Source organism: Anser cygnoides, chromosome Z (assembly GCF_040182565.1).
Source record: "Anser cygnoides isolate HZ-2024a breed goose chromosome Z, Taihu_goose_T2T_genome, whole genome shotgun sequence".
NCBI classification, from domain to species: domain Eukaryota; kingdom Metazoa; phylum Chordata; class Aves; order Anseriformes; family Anatidae; genus Anser; species Anser cygnoides.
The window spans coordinates 10,254,841-10,278,771 of record NC_089912.1 but is presented as its reverse complement, the minus strand read 5'-3'; the positions used below and the strand labels follow the sequence as shown (position 1 = coordinate 10,278,771).

Genomic DNA, 23,931 nt, shown 5'->3' with positions numbered 1-23,931 from the left:
CAGCTATAGAGTATATGAGAAATTTTTACAGCCACTTCCTTTTCTCACTCAATTTCTTGGTCTCTTATTAAGAGCTCTAGGGATTCTTCAGGGTAGGCTGATGAAAAAGCTCTGCCTCCTGCTGTCAACTGTCTCTTTCCGTTAGTCTCTGTCTTTTATAGCTTTACGTCCGTTTCCCAAATGGAGTTAGCCTCTTGCTTTCTTGGTTGCAAAGTGGTGGCCTCTCTGGTGTTGACAGCAGTACAAAAAAGATGCTACTCCTATGAAGGTTTCCAGTTGTGATTAAGAGATTGCAGTAAATGACGAAAGTTTGCCAAGTTGGGGGCTTGAGTCCCACTGTCAGGTATTGCAATAGCTTTTTGTTTGTTTGTTTGTTTTTTCAGTGGTCTCCGAGTTGTACCGTCACAGTATTAGGGTGAAGGGGACGATTTCTGGATGTATCGCAATATCCCTGGGATTAATGTGCCTGAATCACACTTCTTACATTGAAGATGCTGTTTCCCTATAGTTAGGACACACTCTTACACTAATACATGTTTAGCACCTGCACCAAATAATTACTGATTGCCCAAAGAAGACTGCAAGCTTTCCTTCATATTTCTTGGACATTTAAGAATGTAATTTTTTGATTGCATAGAACCCCCACAATTTAAAGAGGAATAAGTGCTGTGATGGGAAGGTCTGCAAGGACAGAATCATTGCAGGCTTTTAGAGGTACAGAATTTAATGGTGTGGTGAGGGACAGGTGTTGAATGAGGTACTACAGAATTAATCCATTTAAATAGCTGGCTTTGAGGAAGAAACACAAAGCAGTTGTGTGAATCCATGTTGTCAAGCCTAATCTAAAGTCAAACTGGAGTTTTTTAATGGGGCTGGATCAGACATGTGGTGTGTATTGTTAACTGCATCGTGGTGAGCTTCTGCAGAATCAGGATCTGAGCATACATCATCGAGCTTTTTCATGTGCAGACTATTGACTAAACCAGAAAAATCTAGTCCTGCAGAAAGATAAATCTTGACTATGCCACAGCTTCTACTGTGACCTAAGGGCAGTCATTTTATCTCCTCCTGCTTTTGTCCCCTCTCTGTAAAATGGTGATAAGAGCATTTTCTTATCTTACAATGGAGTAGTGATGATAAACATTAAGGATTATGATGTGCTTAAATACCGTGGTAATGAAGGCCATTAAGCACCTTAGACAATTCTATTCATTCGCTGCTTTTCTAAGCTGAATTACTGAGCATTTTTATTTTTTTTTCCCAAATAAAATCAAGGAAATGTATCAATAAGGATTGATAAGTAATGTCTGCAAAATGTCAGTGCTAAACTGCACTGTGTTTTCTGAATTATGTAACTAGACATTCTGTACCTTTATCTTGTCAGCCTACCTGCTCTTCTTCAACACTTCATTCAAAGACTCTAAAACTTAAAATAATGAGAAAAGGGAAAGTTATCTGCTACAACCTGACTGTGACTACAAATATCAGGGATTTCTGCATTTGTCATTTTAGGTCCTAGCTTTAAAAATTGAAAAAGAGTGGGTGACTGAAGCTGATTTAGGCATCAGTGACTAGTAAAACAGAATTAAATAATAATAATAATAATAAATAAAAGTCACTCCTGCCACTAGAAATAACCATGAAATTTTCACCAAGCAGAACAGAAAAGGGAAATAAAAAGGAAAAGAGGAAAGGGAAAGGGAAAGGGAAAGGGAAAGGGAAAGGGAAAGGGAAAGGGAAAGGGAAAGGGAAAGGGAAAGGGAAAGGGAAAGGGAAAGGGAAAGGGAAAGGGAAAGGGAAAGTGTGCTTTTTGCTGAGAAGCTTCTGACAGCAGTGAATACTCAACATGAAGCACAGGAACATGCCACACACATGGTCGGGACTTCACTGACTCTATGTCCAGCAAAAGATTACCCACATTCATTGTAATAACTGATGTGTCCTTTCTGTACCTCACATCATCCCTTGTCATAGTGGGTCTGTGGAAGGGTCTGTTGAACTGAAGGTCTAATTTCTGCTGCTCTGCTGTTGCTATTTCTCTAAAATGTTAGGAATACCTACAGAATCTGCTGTTCTCAGGATTACAATCTTTTTCTTTTCTTTTTTTTTTTTTTTTCAGATTATATGTGTTTTGGTTTTGTTTTTTTCTCAAAAGGCCAAAACACACACACAAACTGAAGTGTGATCAGGATTTGATTTATTACTGAGGTGTCTGTGTTGTAGGTCAGTATTGACATAAGTCAGACTAGAGCTGTGTTTTATATGCAAGCAGTGTTTTCATGCAGCACAGAGGCAGTACTTGGCCCTGGGAAGGTCAGAGTCAGTTGTACAACTGATGGCTAGAGAGTGCTTTGGGGATAAACAAAAAATAAAAATAAATAAATAAATATTGAAAAGGATTGTTTCCTGTGGCACCCAAAGAAGGGTATAACTTCAGTGTCTGTTTTCTCCCTTTCCCATTGACAAGGGGAAAAGCAGCCCCTGTTGGCCTGTCTCTTATAGTACTGTCTCCTTTCACGCTAGCTGGGGCTGGCAACCTAAAGCATGTCTGGAGGTGTGTTTGGAATAGGAGGGATGGGTCAGCTTATTACTGACACTGCTGGAACTGAGCTTCAGTACCTCTATGTCCAGGCATTCTGTAATCTGCATTTATGTCTATGTCAGGTATAGTAGTGATAGTGTCATTGCCTTCCTCTCGTGTTAATTTATAAAACTGAGTTGCCCAAGGTTGGTAAGGAAATCTATAGCTGCACGGGGAGGTAAATTTATGTCTTCTAGGCCCTTAATTACACAAATGTGTTTGTTTATAGGAAATCTCACTGACTCAACCAGGATGCTGTAAAGGTCTCTGGGAAATTCGTAATTAATAGCACCTTGCTTTACATTTGTAAAAAAAATAATCCACTGAGGGAGTTATTGTGTCTTGAAAATAACAGGATAAATAGTGAAAGCTGAACAAATGAAGGACTTCTTCAGGTACACATTTTAGATGTGAAATACTCAAAGCAGGTCATTCTAAATCTATTATTGTATAATCCTGATGAAGTAAGAAAATACACTTGCTTACACACCTTTAGAGGTAGATATTGCACAGGAAAAAATACACAGACTAAATCTTTTGATTCTCCATCCAGTTACAGCCATCTCCAGTAGACCCACAGCAGGACACAGGAGAAGCGTGAGAGGGAAGGAGCAGGGGAGAAGCCACCATGTACTGACTGTACAGGGTCAGCATAGCTGCAATTCACTACAGGGTGGTAGATTTCAGAGTTTAGGGTCTTAAAGTTACTGAATCATCAGAAGGAAGCAAAAATCATGAGAAAACAAATGTTTGATTAACATTTTATATATTAAATTCATTCTCTAAATCAGGGTGGGAGAAAGAAAGAATATGCATGTTTGGGGGAAATAATTATGTGGATTAATACTTGTTTGAGCTTCTAAAAAATGCTGTGTACTTTGTCTATGTAAATTTCAGTTGGTACCGTAATTCTGTAATCAACAGAAGCTGATGTTTGAATCCATACAGGTAATTGATTGGGCTAAAAACACTAAACAATCCAGGTTGTATTTTACAGGTGAGGGATTAATCTGTGGACCTCAGAGTCTGGTTACAAAATGATATTATTAGCTTTGAATGGGGAGGGTTCAGAAATCTTCAATTTTGGATTCAGTTTGGTCTGCTTTAATCTATCATAAAAGCTGCTCAGAATGGTGGTAGAGTCTTCCTCTGCGGAGATCTTCAAAATCTGTCTGGACATGGTCCTGGACAGCCTGCTGTAGGTGGTCCTGCTTGAGCAGGATGTGGGACCAGGTGACCTCCAGAAATGCCTTCCAACCTCAACCATTCTGGTATTCTGGGATCTACTTTCACTCATGTTCAACTGAACGTCTGTTCAGTTGGCTGGTTGGTTGGTTGGTTGGTTGGGTTTTGTCTTAATTTTGGTCCAACACGTGCCCAAAGATACCATGACCTGTGCATCAGTGTTACATGCAAGGTTAGGTCTGAGGAGTGCATGGATAGCTTGTAAGTCTATCTTTGAGAACAAGTTGACAAAATTATTTGTTAAAGGCCTGTTCTTATAATAATCTCAGAGCAACACAGATTTGATGCAGGTATCTTGGAGACAAAATGGTGCAAACAAGCCACTTTGGTGTTTGTTCCTTCACTTTTGTTTTTATTGGTTTTTTTTGCCCTTTTTTTTTTTTTCCCTAAGGCATGTTAAAATAACCCGTATATGTGTCAACTCTGGTACTAGTGGTAAGTGGTGCTCCTCTCTATAAAGACCACTCTGTATCCAACCCTGGAATTGTCATAATATCCAGATCAATATTGCTGTTTTTGTCAGCGTTGAAGATTTTGACATGAGATTTCTTTTGCAATCTGGCAGAGAGGGAACAAGAACAATGAACTATCATATCCACTTAATTTTCAGAGGTTAGGTTTAGTGACAGCCCTGGTGAGGTTGTTTTGAGATGTGTTGGGAAGCTGACACAGACACTGACACAGCTTATACAGAATAACTCTGAATATGCACAGAAATGTTGATAGCTGAGATTTTCCAAGCAGCCCTGTTAGTCAGCAGTAAATTAACAAAAAGAGAAAAAGAAAGGCTCCTTGTGGTTTATATGTGTAAAGATGATGATCCAGACTCGAGCCAGAGCCTTTTCCAAAAGTGGTTGTGATGGAGTGGGGTAGCCAGACAACGCGAAGTAGCCCAAACCAGTTGTCTGGGGGGACAGGATTTCTGAGTAGACTTCTAAAGCTTTCCTGGTAAGTTGCAGTTGAAAAGAAAGGTGAGCGGCAGGAGTCAGATTTCCCTCTGGATCTGTCAGATCTGGTGAATGCTTCATCTGACCCACCGACGGCTCTTCTAGATGAGCAGAGCATGCACGTTCCCCGTTGCGGGCTTGCAGCTGCAGCGAGGAAGCATTTTGGCTTTAGCTTCATTTATCCCGTGCAACAATCCTTTCCAGCTGCCTACCGCTGTGCACAGGTTTTAGCTTGTCACTGTCAGCTCTCACAGTGCTGCCCCTCATCCTGCTAGTTTCCATTGATCGTTGCTGCTGTTGGCACTCACATGCCCTTTGACGAAGTAGCTGTCAAAGCTCCCGTCCCTCTACAAGCTGCGTTAAGGACCCGTTCCTATCTGAAACATTCATTAGTGTCGTTTGCCAAAAGGTTTATGTAACAGATGTTGCAAAGCGGGCACGCAGAGACGCACATGCACACACACACACACACACACACACACACCAGCGTTGCAAGGACTGTCAGGGTGATGATGAAGGGAGGATGGTCTGCGGGACTAGAGTAGCTTGAAGGCATAGCTGCATCTGTTAAAAAAAGCAACTAATGCCTCTGTGTCACCATGCTGTATTTTCAGCTTGTCATCATGGCTGGGACTGTTCTGCTTGCCTACTACTTCGAGTGCACCGATACTTTTCAAGTGCATATCCAAGGTTTCTTCTGTCAGGATGGCAATTTGATGAAACCGTACCCTGGAACGGAGGATGAGAGCTTCATTTCACCCCTTGTGCTCTACTGTGTGCTGGCTTCAACTCCAACAGCTATTGTAAGTATAAGAAATTGTTTGAATTCTCCACTGCCGCTCCATAAATAACAGCAACAGTCTTGTAATAGCTCTGTCCCCTTTCCTCTGTTTTCAGCTGTAATTGATTTACACTTAGCTGGATCTTTGCTTTGCCTTAGCCTAATATGATCTTCATTGCTTATCTCCAGGTGTAATTATTCTGAGGTAATCTTAATGCAAGATTGAGAGGTAGAGCTTGTTAAGCCTGTTACAATAGCTTGCCCAGTTCAGTGATTAGCTGTGAATTGTCTGGGCTCCAGAGGGTCATGAATGCAAAGGTGATGTATTACTGAAAATAGAAAAATAATAATAAAAAAAAACAGATAAGGTGTGAATAAAACCTGGGTTGGACATGCAGCATATTTGGGTCTATTTGCTACTATATTAAGAGGACTATTAAAGGGTTTTAAAAGGCTTAGATGAGCAGAAAAATGTTCAATATGAAGAAAAGCATGAGTGCTATTTCCTTGGTATTTAGAATCTGTTCATCTTTTGGCAGCCACATCCCCTTAACTGTTTTTTTTAACTCGACCCAACCAGTCAGCTACAATGTAGCTGTTCCAAGCAGGTGAAAATATACAATTAGCTGAGTACATGCACTTCCAAAATGGTTATTGTAGTCACTGATTAGCAAAACATTGGCCCTTTTCCATTTTCTGTGTAGAAAGTTACAAATTTCACCAATAGCTAATTTTCCTACCTATGTAATTACATTAATAAATTCCTAAAAGACTCTGTCTTTACATGTTTTGTTTTCTTATACTCCTTTCTTTATCTTTAGTATTTCTTTCTTAACTTTGCTTTGCAACCTTTTCAAAACTTGATGAAAACTGTGCATGAGAGATAAATGTTGGACCGTAGTCAGTTTCAATTTTTGGTCTGTATGAGTATTAATGCATGAAATAGTTTAACACAGAACGTGATAAGAAATGTGAAAGAGATCTGCGTAAGAGTCTACAGTTTTTGTACAGGACACTTCATGAAAATGAGTAATTTTTTTTTAAATGAATTATGTCATGAGCTTATGAAAATCCTCTGTAGTAACGCTATTACTTTCTGTATTGAAACTCAGTTTAATGCTAAATCTTGTTTGCTTTGCTTTGTGCTGCAATGATAGACAAAAATAAATACTACATTTCTCCATAGTGATATTTACAGTAACTTTCACAGGCTGTGCTTTTAAAGCAAAATCGAGTGATGTATCCATGCCTGGATGCAGTAACACTGGAGTTAGTGGGAGGCTTGTCCCTTGTTTCAGTGATACGGCATTAGGTGGGCAAGCAGTATTGAGAATGTTGCTCTTTAGCTGGATCTTCTATTTAAAGCCTTCCTCTGGCAAAGTGGGTTGCAAACTTTTCAGGTTTTTCTCTACTGGATCGACATTTCCTTTCACTTCAGAAGCCCAAGAAGTTTTCTCTAGTTATTTATGAAAAGCTGGATTGGAATCTTCTTTAGGAGGTGAATGACACTGGTTCTGTAAATCCCTAGGCCGTGTTAAACATAGGAACTGAAAGGCTGGAGTGAACATCAAAGTTTTTGGGTGTAGAGACCTTCAGCTAAGTGCTGTGTGGAGCTGGTAGGTCTATCTTGTACAATACAAGCTGTGTGGAGATCCCAGCTTGGGTCCAGAAGTACAGCAGTCACACTAAATGACCAGATTCAGTACTGGATCTAAGGTAATAAGCAGTGCTGCTTGGGTTACACTCTGCTGTTGAACTGCCCATCTACCGCTTCGTCTAGGGAAAATGTTGGTCAGGGACAGTGCAGGGCTCTTTTCAATATGTGTCGTTATGATCTCTTTGTAGAGCCTCAGGGAGACAGTAGGTCAGACTTCTTGGGAAAACTTTTTTCTTTTCATTCTGAATATATTATGCATTCATACATTATTTAATGTGTTGATTGTATTATTTTGTTGTGTTCTTAATACATCATTTAATTATTTCATATGTAATTACTTAGTATTGGGCTAATCTTCAACCAGAGAATGTGTCAAAGGGGTCTTTTTCTGTCTTCCTTACAGATCCTCAGCACAATGTTTTTATAAGAGTAGTTTCACTATATTTCTCATACCCATCATTTTCTCAGAGACATTCCCCTCCATGCAGGCTAATTTAAAATTTCTGCTTTAGCTGGTACCTGTTTTCACCCTGTCTTCCCTCTGCAAACTGACTTGTCAATGGTCATTAACAGAAAGCTAGTAAATGAGACAGAAAGTGAGCTCAGAGACTCCATAAGTTCTGTCCCTGCATTGCATTACCGATCTGAGTATGAGTGTGAGTATCTGCACCTTTCATCCAGCACCCGAATGGGTGCCTGTTATTCGGACAGTCACAAACTAGGCAGAGATTTTTGGTACAGTTGAATGTCCCAGAGATTTCAGTGAAAGGAGCAAGTGCAACCATTTCTATTTATACAGTGATGATTGTACTCTCTCCCAGTAAAAATAAAAAATAAAAAGAGCAAAAGAAGAAAACACAGCTGTGCTTTGTGGGAGGGAACTTTGCATGCATTCACTGTGGGCTAAGCAGTAGTTTTGCTCTGTGCACTTTGCTGTCAGGAATAATCACTGACAACCTGCAGCTCCAGTGTGAAGGACTGACTTAAGTCAAAGGTAATGCCAGTTCCTCTTTACAACTGTGTTTTTCTCCTCTGTAAGATGCTTGCTGCTTCATTTTCTGACAGCAAATTGCTTGGTTTGCCTGAGAGGATTTACGGCAGGGAGTCTGATTTGCCTGTTGCATGCATATTGCCACCGCTCTGACACCTCATGGCAGGTGGGGAGTGATTATTTCTAGGGAGAAGGGGAGGAGCCCAGCAGTAGCTGGGAAGAGCTCGTGGTTCTACTTAACAGTTTTTTCTGGAGCTATGGAAAGTACTCTAGTAGTCTGTACAAGCTCGCTCTGATTAGTCAAGAGCAATGTTTAAGTGCAGTTCTGTGTACACAGCTCTGAACTGGGTTCCAGGCCCTGATTTTAGCGTAGCTATGAGGTGTTATAATGTTTGAAAGCCAAAAGGGAGCATCTTCATTAATGTATTGCAATATCCCCATGTCTCAGTCATTTGGTTGTGACAGTGGCCGTGGGGAAAATGAGTGTATGTGTTTTATTTTTTCCCTGAGAATACATTTCAGAAGTGCTGTTGTTGTTTGGTAATATGGTATGTGCATTTCCCTGTACTGTAGCAGCAAAATAAATGAGACCAGCCTGTTTTTTTGCTATGCTGGGTTGGGTAGTTAATCATCATACCTAAGAATTACAAAAGTCTTTTATTGCTCCTGTTGATAACCTTTTAGTCTCTGATAATGAGAGTTTCTTGCAAGGGGAGATGCCTGAATCTCATGATGATACTGTTAAATAAATTAAAATCATGTATGCCTGACTCCATTCTGTGAAAAGCATTTTTCTCCCAAATGTTCCACTGAGAACAGGTCAAATGCTTTCATCTGCCTTATTCATTTTTAATTCTTTGAGTGTGGCAGTATTAGCGTCTTTGCTGCAAAGCAGTAGGGAAATGATCATTTTAGTGATAAGTAATACATAAAGGAAGGGCAAGCTTTTTTTTATTTGTAAAGAAACAACTGGCCATTTTATTTCATATTTAGTGGTTTATCCTCTGAAACATGCATGTTCACAGAATCACGGAATGGTTGAGGTTGGAAGGGACCTCCAGAGATCATCTAGTCCAATCCCCCTGCTCAAGCAGGGTCACCTAGAGCATGTTACAGAGGATGGCATCCAGGTGGGTTTTGAATATCTCCAAAGAAGGAGACTTCACAACCTCTCTGGGCAGCCTGTTCCAGTGCTCTGTCACCCAAACCATAAAGAAGTTCTTCCTCATATGGCGATGAAGCCTCCTGTGGTTTAATTTATACCCATTACCCCTTGTCCTCTCACTGGCCACCACTGAGAAGAGTTTGGCCCCATCCACTTTACATTGTCCCCTCAGGTTTTTTTAGAGGTTGGTAAGATCCCCTCTCAATCTCCTCTTCTTTAGGCTAAACAGGCCCAGCTCGCTTAGTCTTTCCTCATAGGACAGATGCTCCAATCCCTTAATCATCTCTGTGGCTCTGCGCTGGGCCTGCTGTAGAACATCTATGTCCCTCTTGTACTGGGGAGCCCAGGATTGCACACAATGCTCCAGGTGCGGCCTCACCAGGGCTGAGCAGAGGGGGAGGATCACCTCTCTCGACCTGCTGTCCACACTCCTCCTGATGCAGGCTAGGATCCCATTGGCCTTCTTGACCACAACAGTGCACTGATGGCTCATGGTTAACTTGTTGTCCGCAATGACCCCAGGTCACTTTCCGCAGAGCTGCTCTTCAGCAGGTCAGCCCCCAACCTGTACTGGTGCCTGGGGTGGTTCCTCCCCAAGTGCAGGACCCTGCACTTGCACTTGTTGAACCTCATGAGGTTCCTCTCCGCCCAACTCTCCAGCCTGTCCAGGTCCCTCTGAATGGCCACACAGGCCTCAGGTGTGTCAGCCATGCCGGAAAGCTTTGTATCATCCGCAAACTTGCTGAGGGTGCAGTCCGTTCCTTCATCCAGGTCGTTGATGAATACGTTGAACAGGACTGGACACAGTAGTGACCCCTGTGGGACACCACTAACAACAGGCCTCCAACTAGACTCAGCACTGTTGAGCACAACCCTCTGAGCTCTGCCACCCAGCCAGTTCTCGATCCATCCCCCTGTCCACACTGGATCCCACACTTCTGGAGCTTGCCCAGGAGGATGTTATGGGAGACAGTGTCAAAAGCCTTGCTTAAGTCAAGGTAGACAACATCTACTGCTCTCCCCTCATCCATCCATCCATCCATCCATCCATCCATCCATCCATCCAGTCAAACTCAAGTAGTAAATTATGCTGTCAGCATTGGTAGAAAAATGGGATTATCACAATCCTGTCTGTTTTAGATTGAACCTGTAGTTATCAGTATATTCTGGTGACACAAAGAGCTTCATGAGACGAAGGGGAAACTGTACGTGTCTTATACCAGTTGTTTCTAATACCTATTTTTTTCTTCAGAGACTTTGACCTTCTTGCAGGCAGATTTCAGTTGTGCTGACATTGAAGGTTGGTTATTGGAAAACTGCTGCTTCCAGCTGTCCTGCTTACACGATAAGATGGGTATAGAAATGCCTTCATTTGCATTCCTACCCTGCCTAATGGTAAAGTGGAATGGATTGGAACAGAATAGAACAGAACAGGTCACTTGGAAGGGCCCTGCAGAGACCATTGAGTCCAGCTGCCTCACCACTTCAGGACTACCAAAAGTTAAAGCACGTTACTGAGGGCATTGTCCCAAAGCCTCTTGAACACTGACAGGTTTGGGGTACCAACCAACTTTCCAGTGAGCCTGTTCCAGTGTCTGACCACCCTCACGGTGAAGAAATCTTCCCTAATGCCCAACCTGAGCCTCCCCCGGCCCAGCTCTGTGCCCTCCCTCGTTGCCTGCCATGTGTGACCAGGGAGCAGACGCCGGCACCTCTCTCTGCCCTTCCCCTCCTCAGGAGCTGCAGGGAGCAATGAGGCCGCCTCCCAGCCTCCTCTTCTCGAGGCTGGGCAACCCAGGTGTCCCTGGCAGTCACTTGACTGTCATGTCAAGTACTTGGGTGAGGTAGTGGCCAGCCAGTCTGTGCGGACAAGGAAAAGGGAGTGAGAAGGAGCATGTTCACCTCCGTGGCCTCGTGAGAATAGCACAGAACTTTGGCCTTTGCCTCAGCCAGTTTCAAAGGATCACAAGTTCCTAAATGACAGAAAACTGCTTTTGTCTTGGCATTGGGGTGGCCTACAGCAACACATTCAAACAGCTGACTTCTGCATTACAGATCGTTCGGTGGACAGCCCCTCTTTTGGTGATTGTAAGTACTTCAGGAAGGGTGAAACTAGCAAGAAAATATATTATTTTTTTTTTTCAGAGTAGGAGGTCTTAGGCTGCAAACCCTTTTCTGGAGATAACCATAGCATAGACACTTCACTCGGCTGGCTTCCTGATGATCGGGAACGTAAATATTAAAAACAGCTTGAAAGGGGACCCTGAGTCCCATGATCACAAGTCTGGTGAATTTAAAAGTTGTCTGTCCAGCAGCAACATGTTTCGCAGAGCCTGAGAAAAAGTGTAATATTCCAGTGCATCATCAGTTCCAAAATAGGGATGGTGGGAGGTACAATAATTCCAATTTGTAGCAGAAATAATAATTCTTTGATTTTTGCCAATATGAGAATTTTATTAAAATAATGTTTCAATTGGAAAAAGTTGTTTTGCACAAACACTACATTTTCAAGCCATTTCCTTAAAAATATTTTGGTACAACTCAACCACATCCATTAGTGTCCCTCAAGGCTTGCTTTTCCCTGTTACGTGGTTAGTACAAATCAGGCAGTTCCCCTGCTGGTACTAAACAATCATTCCAGAGTTCAGTGCTGCTTCTTGCACTGCTCCATCCAGTGTGATTTGTCTGGCCACTTGAGAGAAGCAGAGAGGCTTAGGAATGAAGGCAGCCCACTGAAATGAGTACAGAACAGCAGCAGAAAGCTTCAAGGGCACCATTTTTCGTTTTCTTAAAGTAGAATGGAAAGCACCTCTGCTGTTTTCATGCAATCTTTAGTTTCTTTCTTTCTTTTTCCAGGAGGGAAGTGGCAGCCTACACGTAGCTTTTAATTGTCTGGTGCAATTTAGTTCTGCAAAGGAGTATTTGTTTTAAGATAGTGTTTTCAGAATCAGTCAAGCCAAACAGTGGTCCAGTTATTAATTAGAAGATGAATTAGTGTTGATCAAACTGATCTGAAGCAGGAGGAAACTCTTCCAACTTTTCTCAAGAGTTTATGCTTACCTCCCAAATTTTAAAAACATTATTATTTTAGATGTTTTTCCTGTTCTTACCACCAGTTCCCTTCCTTGTCTTTGGTGCATTATTCCTGTGTTTTATTTCTAGAAAGGAAGCCAGGGAATTTCATGCTGTGTTGGCTGAGTCCCCTGTGGCTGCTCAGCAGCAGATGCTGTGAAAACCGGGAGCAGCCACTGCTGCTCAGAGCCCTCTTGCAGCAGCACTTCCTGGCTTTTTCAGGCAGAAATAACAAGACTCCCCTGTGCTAGGCAGGCAGGCTGGGCAGCAGTGGGGAGCGGGGGGCTCTGTTGGTGCCTGGAGCATCCCTCATGCCTAAGGAGGGCACGTCCCTCTTTTAGGGTGTACAGCACCGTGCTCGTGTCGTCCCATCTTTCAGGGCTGACCTCCCTTTCTGCTTAGCTGCAGAGGGAGGACTCCATTTGAGGGCATTTGCTGCTCCTTCTTCTTGCTGTCGGGTTGCAAAGCTGAGGTTGCTCAGGGCTGGGCTGAAGAAAGAGCCTCACAGCTGGGCAGGTGTCATCCATGAGCCGTGGCTTGTCATTCTCTTTTTCAGTACTGTCATTGGCAAGCTGGGATATGTAGGAGTCAGGCCAGGGTGCCCATTACTCTGGGTGAAAGTTTATATCCTTGCATTTATACACCATTCTGGAAAGTAATAATTACACCTTGTTTGTTCTAGCACTTGCAGGCACTTCTGCCGCCAGTGTCTCACAGGACTTGGTAATGGTCTCACAATGTGTCAGTTTCTGAGGAATACCGCAGAGCTGTGGGAAATTTCTTCTCTTGATTATATCGAAGTTTCAGAATCTATTAATTTTAGGCAGTTTTCCCACAGCAAATTGCTTTTTTGAACAGTTGTGTTTTGTGGGCAGACCAGGATCCAAATTGTGGCCTTCGGTCCTATCGACTTTGGGGGAATGAAAGGAACAAATTTATTTTTATTGCAAAATAACTTTTTAAAAACTGTTAATTGATGTTGCTTTTGTTATTTGATGTTGCTTTCATTGAACAAAAAAAAAAAAAAGAATGAGGTAATAATGAACTGAACACAGATTCACAGATTTAAGCTGAGAGAGCATCTGAGAAAACTCTTGGCTGATCCCTGGTCCTCATTAGCAGCAGCAGTGCTGGTATTATTAGGGAAAAACTGTGCCCCCCTAGGCAGGATTGGGCCAGGGTCCTGCCACAGACAGTAGAAATGCTGTTTCAGGAGAGGGTGCTAAGGCTGTGACTGCTTCTGTGACTGCTCGCTGCCCTAGGTGTCTTTCTCAGCATGAATGCTGCTTACCATTTGCTGCCCAGGCTTGACTATGAAGTATCCGATGTGCCGCATCAATATGTAGCTCTGTAGGCAGCAGGAAGGTTGGCAGATCAATAACCCACAAGTCCCGTGGCTAAATGTGAGGGAGATCAAAGGAATTAAGGAGTTAGAAACACGAAGTGAGAGCTGATCTGAGCCATGTTCTTAGCGGGGGCCTACAAAGATGCCACCAGATTGTTTGAAGGACGAGAGGCAGCGCTGCAATGGACTCAAGCTGCAGGAAGAGAAACTGTGATTGTTAGGGAAAAATCTTTCTATGCTGACAGTAGTCAGGCACTGAAACAGTGCTCCCCTACAGGCTGTGGGATCTCCATTCTCAAAGACATCAGAAAACTGACTGCTCAAGGCCCTGCTCAGTGCTGGCTCTGCTATGAGTAAGGCTTGGACTGGAGACCTCTGGCACTCCTTCTCAGCTAAATCCCTGTGTGATCCTGAGCCTTTACGGTTTATGGTGCTTGTGTAAATGTTCTACTGCTTAACTGATGGCAGAGGAGTGGAGGAAGAGCTTCCGTGAAGCACTTGGGGAGTGTCTCTACTGACCAGCGACTGTGCTGATGCAGTCCTGAGATACACACCACAGTGCAAAGGGGCAGAATTGCTTTGGGCCCAACGCAGGGCAGTGCTGATGAAACGCCTGCTGGAGCACTTTGCAAAGGTCACCTTTCAGTGGACAGGCACGCATTTCCCTCAGAGAGCTGTGTGGAGTCATTCTAAAAATTGCTGATTGGGGTCCCCATAACCCACAGCTGCTTGTTTTCTCCACTTTTGAGTGCTCTGCACATAGTTTGTCTCCCAGCCAGTGCCTTACGCATATCTGCTCCTCCCCTCGGCTGCTGTTTGAATGCTGTGGATTTGATTAATTACTTTCTTTCTATTTGTGACATTAAAAATGCAGGCACACACATTCTTGTAGATGATTCAGGAAATGTCATGCAGCTTGCTGAAGCCAGCCCAGAGATGAGAGTGATGATGTCCTGAGAGCCGAGTACAGCTTTGCTTGCTGACAGAGATATTTGTGTGTAATAGCATGTCTCTGGATGTGGTTTTCATGTATTAAATGGTGTTAACAGTGATTGACTCTGCTGTTAATGTTGTTAAAGCAAACAAGCTGTGAGATTTTAAAACTCCTGGAAATCAAAATGATGTAAACCTTGTGCTTAGAAAACACAGGTCCTGTCTGTACTTCAAATACTTCTTCCTAATATGGGACCCGCTTCTGCTTGCTGTGATCAGAATTGCCATTAGCTGTACGATTTTTATGGGAAGCAGCAAAAGGCTGTCGTTTCACAGAAGCAGCCCCAGTCTGCAGGCACAACTCTGCTCACCGTGTCTCGTGTGTGTGCCCTGGCTCATGCTCCTCCGCCTGTGTCTGTGTGGAACTGCAGCTGAAATGAAAACTGCATAGCCCCTGTCACACAACTTCAGGGGAGGGATGGAGCCCTCACCTTTACTAGAAGACTTATTTGAAGTGAGGTACAAGGCTAATGTACTGAATGGGAGAAACGAAAGGAACATAAGTCTTAAATCTTGATCCCATCCTTGTCTGTCCCAACTGCACCATCAAGTAATTAATTTCCCAAATTAAATACATCTCCTCAAGGCTCCCCACCCTCACCCCACAGCATAGTTCCTGCAGGAGGGTTGCTCTAGGATGCCACTCTTCTGAAACCACCTCATGGTTGTATCCCACATCCATTTATGGACAGTTTATAGAAACAGCTCTTCTTGATGTTTACCCCTAATCTAGTTATAAAGTGTATCACAGAATCATAGAATGGCTCAGGCTGGAAGGGACCTCAAAGACCATCTAGTTCCAACCCCCCTGCCATAGGCAATGGTGCCACAAACTAGATTAGGTTGCTCAGGGTCTCATCTAACCTGGTCTTGAACACCTCCACGGATAGGGCATCCACAGCCTCTCTGGGCAACCTGTTCCAGTCCCTCACCACCCTCTGAGTGAAGAATTTCCTCATCACATCTAATCTAAATCTCCCCTCTTTTAGTTTAAAACCATTCCCCCTTGTCCTGTCATTATCCAATTGAGGAAAAAGTTGTTCTCTGTCTTTTTTGTAAGACCCCTTCAAGTATTGAAAGGCTGCAATGATGTCTCCCCAGAGCCTTCTCTTCTCCAGGCTGAGAGGTGCTCCAGCCCTCTGATCATCTTTGTACCCTCCTCTCTGCCTACTCTAACAGCCCCACATCCCTCTTGTGCTGGGAGCCCCACACCTGAATGCAGCACTTCAGGTGGGGTCTCGTGAGGGCAGAGCAGAGGGGGAGAATCACCTCCCTCCCCTGCTGGCCACCCCTCTGTTGATGCAGCCCAGGACGCAGTTGGCCTTCTGGGCTGCAGGCACCCACTGCTGGCTCATGTCGAGCTTTTTGTCCACCAGAATCCCCAAGTCCTTCTCTGTAGGGCTGCTCTCATTGAGGTGAACATCAATCCCTATGCTCATGTCTGAGATAGCCTCGACGCTGGTGCAGCACCTTGCTCTTGGACTTACTGAATCTCACTAGGTTCACTGGCCCACTTTGCCAGCTTGTCTTTGTCCAGGTTCTTCTGGATGGCATCCCTTTCTTCTACTGTATCAGCTGCACCACTCAGCTTGGTGTCATCTGCAAACCTGCTGAGGGTGCACCTAATCCCACTGTCTATGTCATTGATAAAGACATTAAATAGTCCCAGTCCCAGGAGAGAACACTGAGGTACAACACTCATCACCAGCCTCCACTTGGACATAGACCAATTGACCTCCACTCTGGGTGTGATCTTCAAGCCAACTCCTGATCTACAGAATGATCCAGCCATTAAGTCCTTATCTCTCCAATTTGGAGATCAGGATGTCATGTGGGACCGTGTCAAAGGCCTTACAGAAGACCAGGTAGATGGCATCTGTTTGTCTTTCCTTGCCAACTGATGCAGTCACATCATCACAAAAGGCCACCAGACTGCTCAGGCATGATTTCCCCTTGGTGAAGCCATGCTGGATGTCTCAGATCAACTCCTTGTCTTGCATGTGCCTTGACATTGCTTCCAAGAGGATCTGTTTCATGGTCGTGACAGGCACAGCGGTGAGGCTCACCAGTCTGTAGTTCCCTGAGTCCTCCTTTCTACCCTTTTTGAAAATGGGAGTGATGTTTCCCTTTTTCCAGTCACCAGGGACTTCACCTGACTGCCAGGACTTTTCAGATAGGATGGAGGGAGGCTTGGCAACTAGCTGTAGTTGTGTAGTTGTGCAAAGAATCATTTGGCAAGAGACTGTGAGCACAACAGAAAGTGTTGTAAGATACAAAGATTAAAAGAAAAGATAAAAATCCCATTTCCTTTTAAAATCAATAGTTACATAGATTAAACTGATAATTAAACAAATTAACAAATGAAAAACTCTTCAGGAGTGCAAGGAGGATAGCATGCTCCTATTGTGCTGAGAACTTGAAGCGGGGAGATGTGATATTTCACTGTCTGAAGATGTCAGTTCACAAGCTGGAGGACTATCTTTTCCAGGTTACAGCTAGAAAAAAAGATCAACTATGTCATGGACAAAAGGCTGTTGGTGAGGAATATGAGATATTATTTTATTCAGCTGTTTGCTAAGTAGGAGCCAGGAAATGAGTAAACACACAGCAGAGGATTTTTTAAAAGCTGAATGCTGAGGATCAGGTACTTGGAGACACTGCCAATAGTAGGAAGGCAGGTGAAACTGAAGGAAGTTTTCTCTCAACGGATGTGTTGAAATAAGCAGAGGAAAAATGACTGCTTAGTTTCCCTGTTATATACATCACCTCAGACTGTGGATAAGCTGAGCTTTCAGTACCCAACCTCCAATGCAATTTTCTTGCCATTTCTACTATATAATTAAACCACTATGATGCAGTAGTTAATGAACCTTGCATTGTTTTCCCAAATTGACATTAAAGTAGTAGTTTGCTGTTTTTTTTGTTTTGTTTTGTTTTTTCCACTTGTATATGTGTATCTATATTTAGATTTCAGATTTAGGACTGAATTGTACACGTTCCCGGGTTGCTGATTCTGTTCTGGCAGATGCTAAGGCACTTAACAGTGTCAGTGATTGATTTTGGGAGGCCAGCTGGACAACTTGACTGCATGTGGACACTGCTCATGCAGAATCGTGCATTTTAAATCTTGAAAATCAGTGGAGTTATTCAATTTGAGAAATGCCTGGAGGAAAAAAAAATAAATAAAATAAATAAATAAATAAATAAACACTTTTTTGAGAGAATATTCAGACCACATTCAGTTTTGCACAGCTAGATCAGAATTAAGTGCCCAGTCTCACCTTGGGCTTTTAGAGCATGCCCTGGCCTTGAACCACTTTCTAGAGCCCAAATAAAGCATACAAGGAAGCAAAACCCTCTAATTCAGGCAACTAAATTCAGTATCAGAGGTAGAACCACAAGAATAGTCCAGTTATATTGAATCATCTTATGTCACCTCACAAATACAGTGTTACTACTATATATCTAAAGTCTATATTGAAGCAAAGGGACTGGTCACTTTAAAAGTGACATTTTGCTATGTCAGAGGAAATCTGGGATAGTGTTGCTTAAATCACAGATTGAACAGATTTATTCCATGGCAAAACTTACTCCTGAATCTTAAGTGGAACTAATCTGTCCACATGAGGGTCTCTAGGAGTGTGCCAGATAGCTAAGTTCATGGAAACAAAGGTGGGATTTGAAGCTGGAAAATGCTCAGTCAACTTCTGGTGCAAAGGAAATTAAAAATGATGTATTCTTAAAGAAGGATTATTACTATGTTTTATACCTAACTCTTATTTGAAGTTTGTGTTGTGTTTTTTTTCAAGTCCACTAACTCATTTTCTTCACAAACTAGAATTTCCTCGGGGCATGAATTCTCTCAATGTGTATGTACAGCCCCAGGCAGACAAAGAGTCAAAGCATTAACTCTAACTTCTGAGCATTATCATAATTCAAATAATAAATGGTTTGAAACAGAGTGTCACTTTTAAACTGCTTTAGTGCAGATGGTCTGTTTCTTAATTCCCAGCCCCATAGTTAGTGAGCTGAGCTTATTGAACTGCTTGCCAATTCTGTTAAGAGCAGATGGAGTGAAACAGGATAAAGGCAATATTTCAGTGTGGCTCCCATGCATCGGCTCCTACCCACAGATGCCATTATCGACATACATTTTACAACTCTACATCTCTCGCCATCAGCGGTTAGAATTATAAAAAGGTTGAACATACTTGGCTTGAATGTCAATAATCAATAAGGATGCTCATCTGGCTTAATAAGGATAAATTGTTGCCCTTGAAACAGCATACATACCATTACAGCAAAGCAAACTAGGGCTCGCTCCTTGAGGTTTATGCTAACTCTGTATCTGACCACATGCATGCGCACACTTTTGTAATGCATTTCTTTGGCCGTTCCTTAACATCATGGATTCATCTAGTCTTATCATAAATGTAGTTAAAGTAATTCCTTTGGGTGCTCCCTTCTTAAAAGCTCATTTCTTCCACTTTGGGCTGGCTTTTTTTTTTTTTTTTCCTAAAGACTTTCATTATAAATGCTGTCTTTCAAAATTTCAGTTTCACTTTCTGAAGCCTGCTGACAGAACATGATAGGTGAGATTTGCAGAAGTGCCTGCTGTGAGTGGGCCATCACTGCTGCTAAAGCCGATGATCAAATTCTGTCCAGCTTTAGCTAGGGCAGATAGACTTCTGTGCAACAGAGTTAAATTAATTCTGAGTACTTAGGAAATAGTGATCCTACCCCTGTGGGAAACATCTATCATATTTCATGGAAAGAATGAATGTTCTGATGGCAAACTAAATACTTACTACATAAACACATTTAACATGAAGATTGGTAAATCCCTGGAGACTTACATTTTGATGTTTTAATAAATAAAACCATACGTTTAGCAAACAAAACAGTTCAGAAATCATCCTCTGGTCTTCAGACTGGCCAGCATGTGAAATGAGTGGCCAAACTGTCATAAAGAGCAGTGGCTGCATCCAGCTTTCCTCGTGGGAATTCGCCCAGGCATGTTCAGAGAAACTGTGAGACTGGGACAGGCTATGGCAGGGACCATACTAACAACCTAACAGCATGGGTGATTGCCAGTCCTGCCTCCATGTCCTGGCACTTTTTACTTCATTAGTACAAATAACAGCGTATGACCTCCAAAATTTTCAACGACCTCCTCAAAAGTTTTGTGACTTCTGATAAGTTTCCACTTCAGGGACGTCCTTCATCTAAATTTCTTTTGAAAGTTGGCAGGAGCTCTGTTGCCTTTGTGGCAGATTCAGACAAGTGTATTTTTGAGAAGCTGTGAAGGCTGTAAAAAGCATCCAGTGTTGCCGACGCTTGCTGCTAAAATGGTGGGGTAGAAGTCTGTAACATTAGCTTCCACTTCCCTCCATGGGCAGAAGCCTTCCATCCATGAAAACTATCCTGTCAGTAAATTTTAAATGCTAATCCCAGGACATGACAAATTCTGTGTTAATTGCAGTAAACATAGGAGGTTTTGTGATACACGGTAATGATAAAGCTCTGTTTGTTCCCTATATCCCAGAAGTTAGTATAAGGAGGCCTCGTACTTGATGTGTCATTCCACTGAGTGTAAGAACAGCAGATCCTTTCCTTGGCTGGGAGCTGGGTCTATCTCAGTTCATCCCAACTGAACGGTGTACCCTCACTGTGGAAGTGCAGCGTCCCAAAGACGCTATGGTGTGTAGTAGATTCTGTGGGCTGGAACCTGACTCATATGTTTTAAAGTTTGCTTATTTAACCTTCTGTTTCTTTCTCTTTCCTGACAGATTTTTATTGGTGAGATATCCATGTATTTCATAAAGTCAACCAGAGAAACCCTAATTATTCAAGAGAAAACTATTTTGACTGGAGAGTGCTGTTACCTGAACCCACTGCTTCGAAGAATAATACGTTTTATAGGTAAGCATCTTTAGCACTGCAAGTTTAGTCCCTGTTTGCACCAAAACAGAACAAAAGATCCTAATCATCTACAGCACAAAATTAATTGAGCTGTGAAATCTTTGCAGGCATCTTCCACCTTACAGGGATAGTCCCCCTCGGGATTTGCAAGGTAATGTTTGAAATGTGCCATGTCATGCTATCTGGACTTGGTTTATATCCTGTTCTGCTGAGCTTAATGCTTCTTCTGCACCCTTGAAGAAAGGTTATGCCAATCAAATTCTTATATGAATAATTCCATCATTGCTATTCTGTATAAGCTACCCATTTTACTCACAAATCGGTTCTCAGCAGCCCATCTCTTTGGCATTTTTTTATTCAGGTCTAATTTTAACATCTATAGCTCTGGCACATAATGTTCAGCTGAGCACAGCATAAAAAAGCCCAGAGCCCACTAAAATAACATTCTTATTTTTATTGTATTTGTGTTGTGTTTTTTTTGTTAGAGATTTTTTTTGAGTTAATTGCTGAGAAACTAGGGAAAAAATTCAGTCACAAAACCATTTGGAGTTTGTTTTCTATTGTACTTAAAGACCTCTAGACCCTTTTCACAACGCTTAATCAGTGGAAAAATGCCCAGGAGACCTCACCAAAGGGACTGTCTTGTGGTTCTTTAGAAGCAGGAGCAGCAGCGCAGCCTGAATATCTGCTGTGGCACTGACAAGGGATCTTACTGTTCTCTGAAGGCTTCCCAGTTCACAGCTATTTAAGGCTGCCCAAGCTGCACCCCTGAGTGTTTAGAAATAGGGAGAACTGTCTCACTGCCTGCACAGAACAGTGGTAAATATGACTCTCCGCTGACCAGGAGTTTTTATTCACAGGCTATCTGTGCACCTCCCTTCCTATGTATTCACAGAGGTAAATCATCCTTACGTATACCCCTTTTAAGAGAGTTTGGTCTGAATTCACAGCCTGAGTTAAAAGAAACAGCTGAATAAAACACTGAAATTATCTGAATCACATCTTCCTTGTCATTAATGAATTTTTGAGCTTTATATGTGAAAAAACAAAAGGGCTGGTGTGACTATGGCTTCCACGGAGCATAGCCATGGCTGCAGGCAGGGATTCTTGCAAAGAGCATGGAGTTGAAAAACTCCATGCGCTCAGATTTTCATCAGTGAAAAATACATGCTACAAAGGATGAAGAACCGTGATTTTCTTTCTCCCTGTCCTCTTTCTGTGCTTCCTGCTTTTTGCATGGAGGTTAGGAAGTGAAATAGGTTTTTCACCCTCTCCCACACTGAGGATGGAGACACAAACCACCTGTGGTTCATTATCCAGGCCTGTCCTGTGTGCTGCTCATTAAAACAAAAGACATGGGAATGTAATTAAAGTAAAATACCCTTGAACTTCAGATAACCTCTAGGATATATTGATGGATAGTAAACTGCCATTAAGAGAAAAGCAGGGTACTGAGGTCCACTGGGCCACTCAGGGCTGTTCGGCTGTTGCAGCACATTCAGCATGTTTTGCAAAGTCCTAATCAAATACTCTCGCCTGCGGGGTCAGCACTAAAAGAGCTTAAACCATGGTGGCTAAGCACTTGCTCTGTATGTTTTCTTATAATTATATTTTTCTGCCCTGCTTTCATTTTAATTATCTTTATTCTTAGGCATTCATGCTATAGTTTTTCTTCTGGTGGAGGAGGCAAGATGATACTGTGGACTGTTGGAGATTTGCAGGATATGAACCTGCTAGAGAAATCAGTCTTCGCTTTGCAGTTTTATTTATCTTGCAGAGAAAAAGAAAGTTAACCTTATTAGAAATGGCTTAAAATGTTGGTCTCATTTTAAACTCCACTGATTGCAAGTTTTTGTCAGAAACCTCCCTGTCTCTGTAGTGAAATGAGAGAAGCAGAGCTTGCTGAAAAGTGTCTGAAATCATTTATAAAAGGAACTTAAAATAACCACATTTATTTCATTGAAATTCCAAATACATCTGAAAACATGAAATGGACTGACCAGCTGTAGCCCATGCTGAGAGATCAGGGAAGTTATCTTCACACAGCTGCTCACTCCAGAAGGAGGATACCTGGATATGGAGGTTGCTCATACATAGATTTCATTGCATGTGTCTTCTCTTGCTAAACATGAAGACCATAAGTTACAGAAATATAAAATAGTTTTTCTACCAGGATATCCTAGCAAGTGGACTGGCTTGTTGCAAGGAAACCAGTTTAGTCTTGGTACAAATTCATTTGAATATCCACACCTGATAACCCTTTTTGGCCCAGATTAGTGAGCAAGAGCCTTCAATGAGTACCTCCAAAAAGTAGCAACAGAGCTCTGTGGAATAATGCTTTATCTCTTATGTCATCACAGTTAATATTACTCAAAAGTTTGAGAAATACCATTCAGTGTGTCTGGATGTTTATGCCTCAGGAAAAATTAACACAAATTTCTGACCCTGAAAGGCATATCACAGAGAGCTTCTTTGAATTGTTATTTCCAAATTTTAGAAAGGCAAAGAGACTTTTTGTTCCTCCCTGACTCCATAACTAGAGATGCTGTGAAAAAAAAATAAATCTTTAAGAACAGTGGACTCTTGCTTTCCACAGAACAAGCAGAGAGTTTCAGACTACTTTTGGTAGTGTAAAAGGTAATCAAGCTTGTCGCATTATCACTATGGGATGTGTTGGATTTGGTTGCTGGACTTGAGCTTTTTCTCCTCATGCTTTTTCTTCATATGCCTCACAATAAGTCACTTTTTTTTACTCTAGTGCTGGTGCAAAGAATTAGTCAGAATCAAAATCCCACAGCTTTTCTGGGATGTTGACAATGCCCCATGTTTCTTTTCATTCATCTTTGTACCTTGCCTGCTGTGCTTCCTACTTATTTGCCCTTTGTTTCCTCAAGTCCTCAGCAGCTGTCTGTCTCTAGAGTTCTCCCCTCGCGAGTTTAGTGGGGACCTTGAATGTTGAGCTTTGTCTTAAATTCCTCCCTGCTTCTTTGTCCTTAGAAAGCTGGACCAAAATTTCTTCTTTCTTCCTGGCCCAAACATAAATTCTGTGCATTTTCCCGTCGGTGGCAAAAAAACACTCTCTCAGCTTGCTTCAGTATATATCAAGTCCTTTACTGCATCCCAGATAGGTGAAATCTGCTGTGTTCCCTGTATTTAGAAAATCAATTCCTTTATCAGTGAAATAAAGCTGGCTTAGCTTGGAAACATCAGACTTTGATATATGTTGCAATTT

At 42.3% G+C, this 23,931-nt stretch overlaps 1 protein-coding gene across 3 annotated transcripts in view; it reads left to right on the top strand.

Annotated features, from left to right (window-relative positions):
- PLPPR1 (phospholipid phosphatase related 1) overlaps positions 1 to 23,931 on the top strand; it is a 135,103-nt gene that overhangs the window by 93,491 nt on the left and 17,681 nt on the right. For all 3 annotated transcript variants that reach the window (XM_066987929.1, XM_066987930.1, XM_013192344.3), the window contains exons 3-4: positions 5,388 to 5,576; positions 20,567 to 20,699. In XM_066987929.1, coding sequence (XP_066844030.1) covers positions 5,388 to 5,576; positions 20,567 to 20,699 — 322 coding nt within the window. The remainder of the gene's footprint in view (positions 1 to 5,387; positions 5,577 to 20,566; positions 20,700 to 23,931) is intronic.